General features: G+C 36.5%; 1 protein-coding gene across 1 annotated transcript in view; it reads left to right on the top strand.

Annotated features, from left to right (window-relative positions):
• The first annotated feature begins 3,037 nt into the window (after positions 1 to 3,037).
• ampd1 (adenosine monophosphate deaminase 1 (isoform M)) overlaps positions 3,038 to 11,658 on the top strand; it is a 47,958-nt gene continuing 39,337 nt past the window's right edge. Inside the window, exons 1-3 of the mRNA XM_061889703.1 lie at positions 3,038 to 3,197; positions 5,913 to 6,078; positions 10,793 to 10,910. Coding sequence (XP_061745687.1) covers positions 3,176 to 3,197; positions 5,913 to 6,078; positions 10,793 to 10,910 — 306 coding nt within the window. The 5' untranslated portion in view covers positions 3,038 to 3,175. The remainder of the gene's footprint in view (positions 3,198 to 5,912; positions 6,079 to 10,792; positions 10,911 to 11,658) is intronic.

The raw sequence follows: 11,658 nt of genomic DNA, 5'->3' as shown, positions 1-11,658 counted from the left end.
TTGAAAAAAAAGTGTGCAGTTAATCATGTCACCGCCTGGCTCTGTTTTATCGGTGAAACGGAGTCAAACGTCACCAGTGACTGCATTTGATTGGTGAAACGCAGGCATTAACAGATCGATAAAAATCAGTAGCGAGTAACGGAGTAAATGTAGCGCGTTACTACCAGAGGTGGGTAGGAACGCGCTACATTTAGTCCGTTACATCTACTTGAGTAACTTTTGGGATGAATTGTACTTCTAAGAGTAGTTTTAATGAAACATACTTTTACTTTTACTTGAGTATATTTATAGAAAAGAAAAGCTACTTTTACTCTGCTCCATTTATCTACATTTAGCCTGCTACTCGCTACTGATTTTTATCGATCTGTTAATGCACGCTTTGTTTGTTTTGGTTTGTCAGACAGAGCTTCAAAGTAGGATCTATAATATGCCTGCGTTTCAGCAATCAAATGCAGTCACTGGTGACGTTTGACTCCGTTTCACCAATCAAACAGAGCCAGGCGGTCACATGATTAATTGCACACTTTTTTTTTTATAAACCTTTATTTATAAATTTCAACAGTTACAAACAGTTGAAAATAATAATCAAAGTAAGTACAAACACAGTACAAAACAGAATTAATTGATTAACGACTTAAACAAGTTGAAAAACTTATTCGGGTTTTAGCATTTAGTGGTCAATTGTACGGAATATGTACTGAACTGTGCTATCTACTAATAAAAGTTTCAAGCAATCAATCAAAACAGTATAAAAAACGCACAAAACAGTGCCGGGTGTTGTAAATTCAAAGTAACTAAAATAGAATGCAAAAAAAAATATATATAAAATAAACAAAGTGCAAAGCCTTAGGCTCACTTAATCTCAGTAAATAACTTAAATTTGGAACACAGCATCATCGTTTTCACAGCTTTTTGGTTGTTAGAGGTAGAATGTTTAAATATAGAGTTCTAAATCTTTTTTAAAGGCACAAAAAACAGGTCGGGTAAACTTACATTTATGAATATAAAGCTTAGCCAATAGTATAATGAGGTTGCAAAGGTAAAATTAATTTCCATATTTTTTTTCAATACAGTGAAAAAAATATATATATTTAATATATATTATTGTTTTAGTTGCTTAAGAGATATTCCTGGCTCTGAATTTGTTAATTGCTATTTTTATGTTTTTGTGATTACTTGTTGCCGTCATCATTAAACGAACAGGTTACTCAGTACTTGAGTAGTTTTTTGTCAACATACTTTTTACTTTTACTCAAATATTTTGGTGACTACTCCTTACTTTTACTTGAGTAATACATCTCCAAAGTAACAGTACTCTTACTTGAGTGCGTGCATGTGTGTGTGTGTGTGTGTGTGTGTGTGTGTGTGTGTATGCTAGTGATATAATAATGTAAGCGCAAGTCAACAAAACTCACCTTTGTGATTTTGTTGACTTTATCGTTGGAAATGCATCTGCAGGATATCCATACATCTCTGTGCCATGTTTGCCTTAGCATCGCCGGTAAAATGTGCAGACCAAACGATCGGGACTTTCGCATCTTGTGACAATGGAGCAACTTAAATCCGTCGATGGGTAACTGTTTGTTTGGCATTAAATGTGGGTGTACATTAAATTTGTGGCATTAAATTTGTATGTAAAAATGTACATACAACTAGCCTAAATAGCATGTTAGCATCGATTAGTATGCCGTGCTAATCGATGCAAACTCCACGTAAATCAACTTGAATCCGTCCCTGATCGTGTTGTTACACCCGACAACACACCGACGAGGCATGATGTCTCCAAGGTACGGAAAACATTCGAAAAAACGGAAAATAACAGAGCTGATTTGACTTGGTGTTTGTAATGTGTTTGAGAAAATGGCAGATTGACGTCATCACTCCGAGTGCGAATAATAGAAAGGCCTTTAATTCGCCAAATTTCACCCATTTAGAGTTCGGAAATCAGTTAAAAAAATATATGGTCTTTTTTCTGCAACATCAAAGTATATATTGACGCTTACATAGGTCTGGTGATAATGTTCCCCTTTAAGCCCACATGAACTCCATGGTGTTCAGGGATGAATAGTTCTCCTATTGCTGTTGTACTATTTTTTCAGCTATAGTTACATTAATCATTAGTAATGTACTGTAGCAGCCTAGTTTGAATGGGAGGGTCCCTGCTGTCACATGTTAAAAAAAATACAACATTTACAAAAAAATGATCAACTACAGCTTCCCAAATGCTATAATAAATCAAGCATGATGAGTTGACTTGAAACTGTTAATGTTGCACTTTTTATATGTAGAAGAAAAGTTTTGTCAATTTATTTAATCTAAGCAACAAGTTGAGGCAGCTTAATGTTGATTAAGGTGGGCAGAATTATTATAGTGTCCCCAATGTTAAAAGGATAAAGCCATTGTTTACAAATTTGGTAAATAAATAACCAAAAAATTAATATTTTGTTGTTTTCTTACTGTACCGAAAATGAACCGTACCGTGACCTCTAATCGGAGGTACGTACCGAACCAAAATTTTCGTGTACTGTTACACCCCTAGTATATACACATACTTTTATATACACAGATATATATATATATATATATATATACATATATATATATATATATATATATATGTATATATATATATGTATATGAATATGTATATGTGTATACTTAAATGTGTATATATTTATATTTATTTTCAATTTTACCATTTATTTGTCCTAATTGAACAGTCTTTTGTGTGGAAGAAAAACTAAAGATGTTAAAACACTTTCTTTACCTATTTACTGTCGCCGTGGATCATTTTTGGGTTGGTGGTGCCATTTTGTAATGGTTTAATATTGTCATTAAATGATTCCTTCATGTTCTATTAAATATTGTGATATTAATTTGACTTGTTTGTAACACTGATACTGTAAGATGATGTACAAAGCAGTAAGTTGAAGGACAAGTGATGATTTTCTTCTTAAAGGTGTTTCGCTTTGTGACCTAAGACTGTTGTGTGTCCATGTTTGTAGAGTGAGTGGGTGTCTCGCTGAGGAACTCATTTTGGCACTGCAGGGTTCCGGTTACCAGCGTTCCTTGTGCAGGACGACACACCATTCCCGTTGCTCACTTGGGTGTCTGACTGCAGAGACCACCACTACGACCACCGCCTGACACGCTCCTTTAACGCCCTACATCCAACATGCCTAAGCTTCTGGTATCCGGTGAGTGTCACACGTGCGCACCCGATAACTGCAAATTATTCATACAGTTATTGGGAAAATGTCCTCTTTTGGGGCGAGGCCAACAGGGGGCGGGTTCATCAAAGTGAAAGTGAGCTCTTCCAGCAGTGTGAAGGATATGTCAAGAGGTCACGTCTTTGCTGTGTCAGCAACTTCTAACTTTAGCCCGCCGCTTCATTGTGTTATGATCGATTTGTATCAAGTCAACATGTCAACAAAAACTTCAATGATCCTATTTTATAAATATGTACAGTCAATATGTCAACAAACTCTTCAATAATGATGTTTTATAAATATGTACAGTCAATAAGTCAACAAATACTTCATTAATGATAAATAGTCAATATGTCAACAAACACTTCATTAATGATATATAGTCAATATGTCAACAAACACTCCAATAATGATGTACAAATATGTACAGTCATTATTTCAACAAACACTTAAAAAATTATGTATAAATACGCACAGTCAATACTGTATGTCAACAAACACTCCAATAATGATGATGTATAAATATGTACAGTCAATATGTCAACAAACACTTCAATAATGATGTATAAATATGTACAGTCAAATTGTCAACAAACACCTCAATAATGATGTATAAATATGTACAATCAATATGTCAACAAACACTTAAATATTGATGTATAAATATATACAGTCAAAATGTCAACAAACACTTCAATAATGATGTATAAACATATACAGTCAATACGTCAACAAACACTTAAATAATAATGTATAATATGTACAGTCAGTGTGGACCAGCTCTTTACTCTCGGCAGGGTTCTTGGGGGTGCATGGGAGTTTGCCCAACCAGTCTACATGTGCTTTGTGGACTTGGAGAAGGCATTCGACCGTGTCCCTCGGGAAGTCCTGTGGGGAGTGCTCAGAGAGTATGAGGTACCGGACTGTCTTATTGTGGCAGTCCGCTCCCTGTATGATCAGTGCCAGAGCTTGGTCCGCATTGCTGGCAGTAAGTCGGACACGTTTCCAGTGAGGGTTGGACTCCGCCAAGGCTGTCCTTTGTCACCGATTCTGTTCATAACTTTTATGGACAGAATTTCTAGGCGCAGCCAAGGCGTTGAGGGGTTCCGGTTTGGTGGCCACGGGATTAGGTCTCTGCTTTTTGCAGATGATGTAGTCCTGATGGCTTCATCTGGCCGGGATCTTCAGCTCTCACTGGATCGGTTCGCAGCCGAGTGCGAAGCGACCGGAATGAGAATCAGCACCTCCAAGTCCGAGTCCATGGTTCTCGCCCGGAAAAGGGTGGAGTGCCATCTCCGGGTTGGGGAGGAGACCCTGCCCCAAGTGGAGGAGTTCAAGTACCTAGGAGTCTTGTTTACGAGTGGGGGAAGAGTGGATCGTGAGATTGACAGGCGGATCGGTGCGGCGTCTTCAGTAATGCGGACGTTGTATCGATCCGTTGTGGTGAAGAAGGAGCTGAGCCGGAAGGCAAAGCTCTCAATTTACCGGTCGATCTACGTTCCCATCCTCACCTATGGTCATGAGCTTTGGGTCATGACCGAAAGGATAAGATCACGGGTACAAGCGGCCGAAATGAGTTTCCTCCGCCGTGTGGCGGGGCTCTCCCTTAGAGATAGGGTGAGAAGCTCTGCCATCCGGGAGGAGCTCAACGTAAAGCCGCTGCTCCTCCACATCGAGAGGAGCCAGATGAGGTGGTTCGGGCATCTGGTCAGGATGCCACCCGAACGCCTCCCTAGGGAGGTGTTTAGGGCACGTCCAGCTGGTAGGAGGCCACGGGGAAGACCCAGGACACGTTGGGAAGATTATGTCTCCCGGCTGGCCTGGGAACGCCTCGGGATCCCCCGGGAAGAGCTAGACGAAGTGGCTGGAGAGAGGGAAGTCTGGGCTTCCCTGCTTAGGCTGCTGCCCCCGCGACCCGACCTCGGATAAGCGGAAGATGATGGATGGATGGATGGATGTACAGTCAGAATATGAACAAACACTTCAATAATGATGTTGTATAAACATGTACAGTAGATATGTGAACAAACACTTCAATAATGATGTATATAAATATGCACAGTGAATATGTCAACAAACACTTTATGTAGAATACATGAAAGTAAAACTACTACACAACCATTTTAACAATAACAAACCTGCATTATGCAAATACTACTCTACATTATTCTATTTATCTAGTGCAATATTTTTTCCACACACAATGCAGTATTACTGTAGCAGAGGTATTGTTACACACTTGCACGTATCAAATGTGTACTTTTTCATGACACTTTTCTTTTCTGGGTGCTGCTTCTGTTGGTGACCGCCACCAGGTCAACATCGTGAGTATATATACATGTATATATATATATATATATATACATGTATATGTATATATATATATATATGCATATTTCTACATGTGCAGTATTTCTACGTGCAATATTTCTACATGTGCAGTATTTCTACGTGTGCAATATTTCTACATGTGCAGTATTCCTACGTTCTAGTATGGCAGCTAAGCGTGCATGTCGGCCATTTTGGATGTGAGGCCATCAATGTCCTGCATCGTGTTTTCTCTTCTTGTCTGCGAGCCAGAATTCATTTTGACGTTTTGTTCATGGCTGTTTTTGAGCACTCCTCTAGTCGTTTAGTGCTTCTTCTTCTTAAACTTGGCACACAATATCTATCTCTGCTAACGCTGCCCCTGTCCCCCAACAGAGACGGACGAAAAGATGCGAGCCTTCGCTGAGCAGATCTTCGCGTCGGAGACCAAAGGCGAAGACATCCGCGACGAGATCTCGGTCTTTGACGTCCCCGAGGATTGTCCCATTCTCCACCAGGAGATGGCGCACCATCTGCACACCGACGATGACGCGGAGAAGCGGTCAGTTGTAGTTCACCTTCTCGCCCACCAAGGGGAGCATTCTGTCACGCCGCTAAATGGGAGAACAAAAGTGCAGTAGAGGGGCGTTACGCTCGCTAGCAGGAAGGAAACATGTTGGATTACTCGCTAGCAGGAAGGAAACATGTCAGAATACTCACTAACAGAAAGGAAACATGTCGGAATATTCACTGTCAGGAAGGAAACATGTCGGAATACTAGCTAGCAGAAAATAAACATGTCGGAATACTCCCTAACAGGAAGGAAATATGTCGGAATACTCACTAGCAGGAATGAAACATGTCAGAATGCTTGCTAGCTAGAAGGAAGGTAACATGTTGGAATACTCGCTACTAAGAAGCAAACATGTCGCAATACTTGCTATCCAGAAGAAAACATATCAAAATACTCACCAGCAAGAAGGAAACATGTCAGAATACTCGCTAACAGGAAGGAGCAATGTTGGAATACTCGCTAGCGGGAATGAAACATGTTGGAATACTCGCTAAAAGGAAGGAAACATGTCGGAATACTAGATAGCAAGAAGGCAACATATCTGTATACTTCCTAGCAGGAAGAAAAAATGTCGGAATACTCGCTAGCAGGAAGAAAACATGTCGGAATACTCGCTAACAGGAAAAAACATATCGGAATACTCGCTAGCAGGAAGGAAATATGTCGGAATACTCGTTTACAGGAAGGAAACATGTAGGAATACATGCTAGCAGGAAGGAAACATGTCGGAATACTCGCTTACAGGAAGGAAACGTGTCTGAATACTCAAAAGCAGGAAGAAAACATGCCGGAATACTTGTTAAAAGGAAGGAAACATTTCGGAATACTAGATAGCAAGAAGGCAACATGTCTGTATACTCGCTAGCAGGAAGGAAACATGTCATGATATTTGCTAGCAAGAAAATACCTGTCGCAATACTCGGTAACAGGAAAAAAACATATTGGAATACTCGCTAGCAGGAAGGAAACATGTTAGAATACTCGCTAGTAGGACGGAAACATGTCGAAATACTCGATAGCAGGAAGGGAACATGACGCAATACTCGCTAACAGGAACGAAACATATCAGAATACTCGCTAGCAGGAATAAAACATGTTGGAATACTCCCGAGCAAGAAGGAAACATGTCAGAATACTCACTAACAGGAAGGAAACATGTCGGAATACTCGCTAGCAGGAATGAAACATGTTGTGTTTACAGGAAGGAAACATGTAGGAATACTCGCTAGCAGAAAGGAAATATGTCAGCATACTCGCTTACAGGAAGGAAACGTGTCAGAATACTCAGTAGCAGGAAGGAAACATGTCGGAATACTCGCCAAAAGGAAGGAAACAAGTCGGAATACTCGCTAGCAGGAAAGAAACATGTCGGAATACTAACTAGCAAGAAGGCAACATGTCTATATACTCGCTAGCAGGAAGGAAACATGTCGCAATATTCGCTAGCAGGGCAGAAAGATGTCAGAATACTCGTTTGCAGGAAGGGAACATGTTCCAATAATCGCTAGCCAGATAGAAACATGTCGGAATACTCGCTAATAGAACGGAAAAATGTTGGAATACTAGCTAGCAGGAAGGGAACATGTCGCAATCCTCGCTTATAGGATGGAAACATATTGGAATACTCGCTAGCAGGAATGAAACATTTCGGAATACTTGCTAGCAAGAACAAAACATATCGGAATACTCGCTGGCAAGAAAGAAACATGTCGAAATACTCGCTAATAGGTAGGAAACATGTAAGAATACTCGCTAACAGGAAAGAAACATGACGAAATATTCGCTAACAGAAATAAAATGTGTCGGAATACTTTCTAACAGGAAGGAAACATTTCGGAATAATCGCTAAAAAGACGGAAACGTGTTGGAATACTCGCGTGCAGGAAGAGAACATGTCGCTAACACGAAAAAGAAACCTATCGGAATACTCGCTAACAGGAAAGATAACCTGTCGGAATACTGAGTAGATAGAAGGAAACATGTTGAAATATTTGCTAGCTGGAAGGAAACATGTCTGAGTACTAGCTAACAAGAAGGCAACAACTCGGAATACTTGCTAGCAGAAAAAAATGTATATTGAAAATTCACGCTAGCATGAAGGAAACATGTCGGAACACTCGCTAACAGGAAGGGAACATGTCGCAGTACTTGCTAACAGGAAGGGAAAATGTTGCAGTACTCGCTAACAGAAAGGAAACATATCGGAATACTCACTAGCAGGAATAAAACATATCGGAATACTAGCTCGCAAGAAGGAAACATGTCGGAATACTCGCTAGCAAGAAGGAAATATGTCGAAATACTCGCAAACAGAAAAAAAAACATGTCAAAATACTTGTTAGCAGGAAGGAAACATGTCATAATACTCGCTAACAGGACGGAAACTTGTTGGAATACTCGCAAGCAGGAAAGAAACATGTCGCAATACTCGCTAGCAGGAAGGAAACGTGGAAATACTCGCTAACATGAATGAAACATGTCGGAATACTCGTTAACAGGAAGAAAACATGTCGGTATACTTGCTAACGAGAAGGAAATTTGTGAGTTTGTTTTTGTCATTTTTGTCTTTGTGTAATATTATAATTTTATATCCTTAAAATGTCTTATTGATTCTTAAAATTCTATGGGCTAAAACATTTTTTATTTTTTTTCTTCATAACCATTTTTAACCTATTTCTAATTTATTTAAAAACTTCTTGTGGAATTATTTTTTTAGGGAAACTTTTCCTTGTTATTTGACAACTTTATATTCCTAATTTTAAAGTTTAATTCTTGTAAAAATTGCTGCTTTTTATGTATTAGAAAATTGCAGCAAAGTTTTTTTGCAATAGTAAACATTTATTATTTTGATATAAAACTTTTATTCTTGTAAAATTATTTATTTTTTCCTCTTCAACTTAATTTTTTGTAGTCTTTTTTTATTTTGCCAATATTGCAAACTACATAAAATTATGTACAATTTTTTATTTTTTTTCTTGTCATTTTAGAACTTCTTCACGTGACATTTGACATTATTCCTGGAAAAAGTCTAATTGATTTTTGCATTTTAGGCTATAAAATTAGATTTTTTTTTTGCTCTTAAAAATGTTGAGCTATTTTTAATATTATTAAAAAGAGTTATTCTAACATTTATATATATTTTTATTTATTTTTTTTAAGTCAACTTTATAAATAAAATACAAATGTATTTTCCTAAAATATTGTTTAATTGTTTTAATTTGATTTATTATAAGTCTGCAACAACTTTTTTTGCAGTGTTATAAATATGTTATTTTATTTATTAAAAGGATTTAATTTTTGTAAAATTATTATTTTCTCCTGATAAAAAAAAAAAGTCTTCTACCAATGCTGCAAATTACTTTATGTGCAATTATGTAAAAACTTGCATTTGTTTTTACTATTTTACAACTTCTTTTCATGTGATATTTGACTTTATTTGTGGAATTTTACAACATTATTCCGGAAAAAGCTGGAATTGTTTCGTGTAACTTTTGGGCTATAAAACAAATGTGTTCCCCTCACAAACATTTTTATTTATTTCTTAAATTATTTAAAAAAGGTTATTTTAAAATTCCTTTTTTTATGGAAACTTTTTCTTGTAATATGACAACTTTATTCTTCTAATTTTATTGTTTCATCCTTGTAAAATTATTCCAAGTTTTTTTTTTGCAATAATAAAAATGTATTATTTTAATACAAAACTTTTATTCTTGTAAAATTATTATTTTCTCCTTATCAAATAATTGCACCTTTTATTTCTTTATTAATTACTTCACAGACATTATGTAAAATTCTGATTTTGGTCTTTAGATTTTTCAACTTTTTTGGGGAATATTTTTTTTTTATTTGTGTATTATTACAAATGTATACCTGCAAAAGGTGGAATACATTCTTGCAATTTGTGACAAAAAAAAAAATCTCCACTAACAGTTTTCCTTATTTCTAATAAGATTAAAACAATATTGTAAAATTACTTTTGAAAATGTATTACTTTTTTAAGGCAACGTTTTTCTGGTAATATGACAACTTTATTCTCCAAATGTTAAAGTTTAATCTTGTAAAATTATTACTTCTTTACCTTTTAGAAAATTGCAACAACTTTTTTTTTCATTAATAATAAAAATTAATTATTTTATTATAAAACTTTTATCCTTAAAACATGAGTAATTTCTTCTCATCAAATAATTACACCTTTATTTTCTATTTTTACGTTTCTTTATTTTGCCAATATTTCAAATTACTTCACGTGATAATATTAAAGTTTAATTATTTTAAAAGTATTATTTTTTTTCCTCATTAGAAAATTTTACTCACTTTTTTTCTGCAATGTTAAAAATAGATTTAATTTCAGTGTTTTATTCTTATAAAATTATTATTTTCTCCTCTTCAAAATTCTGCAAATTTAATTTTGGAGCAATTCTTTATTTTGCCAATATTGAACATGTGTTTTTGTCTAATGTAATGTATTTTATTTTATTTGTGTAACAACTCTTACAATTCTTGCAATTTTATAGTTTAAATTTTTTTCTGACGTCACAGTTTTACATATTTAAAAACAAATCTGTATAATTTTTTCTTTTCAAAGGCAATTTTTGTTGTAATATTACATTTTGTTGATAATATGACTTAACTTTTTTTTAAAAGGGTGCCTTTTTTGTCACAAAATTGTGAACTTGTCAGAGTCTTTACATTTCATCCCCAGCAAGCGGCGCTATCGCACCAAAGTGTCTGCTGCCCCCACAGTGGAGGTGGACACGCCCACTTACCTAGAAATACCTGACTTCCAGAGAGTGGCCATCATCGGAGACTACGCCTCAGGGGTAATAGCTCCACCCTGCAAAATATGTGTCATGTTTGTGTTTGAAGGATGGGGCTGGATTGATTACAAGTAACTTATTTTTAATAACTCACGTTCTCAACAACATACATGTGTATATCTGCAGTCTTGCTCTAACACCTTATATGGTAAACTGAATGCTAACCAGTACTGCCCCCCAGCGGTCATATCTGTAATAACATCTGATCATAACATCCCCCTTTTTCTTTTATTTTCAAAGACAAAATCTATTGACATGACTTATCACATTAGCTGGGTCAGTTATTTTAACAACTTCTCATTCAGTCTAACCTTAACACATATGTGCAGTATGAACAATTTCAGATTGCATAGGCTATCTCAAATCTAAGCCAATATTATTTATAACAGTTTACAACAATCAACATACATTTTGTTGAACATATTTAGATAGATTAGATAGTACTTTATTTATTCCGTCAGGAGAGTTCCTTCAGGAAAATTACAATTTTCAGCACAATCCCATTCAAGATCAGACAAACATTACAGGGAGACAGAACAGGATCGCTGACGGGTCTGCCGGCTTCCAGCGCCCCTTACAAAAAAAGGTGAGATACAGGTAAACAAGGGGGGGGGGGAGAAAAAAATAGAAGATTAAAATAAAATAAAAAAATCGGTCTTAGCCTGGGCCCTGGAGAGGGGGTGCAGACTGAGGCAAGGGAAAAAAACAACAACTCATAGCCATAGTACACATCCCTCTTCCATGTGTGTAA

This window comes from Nerophis ophidion, linkage group LG27 (assembly GCF_033978795.1).
Source record: "Nerophis ophidion isolate RoL-2023_Sa linkage group LG27, RoL_Noph_v1.0, whole genome shotgun sequence".
Taxonomy (NCBI): Eukaryota; Metazoa; Chordata; class Actinopteri; order Syngnathiformes; family Syngnathidae; genus Nerophis; species Nerophis ophidion.
The sequence above is the reverse complement of the archived record's forward strand: the minus strand, read 5'-3'. Positions and strand labels throughout refer to the sequence as shown.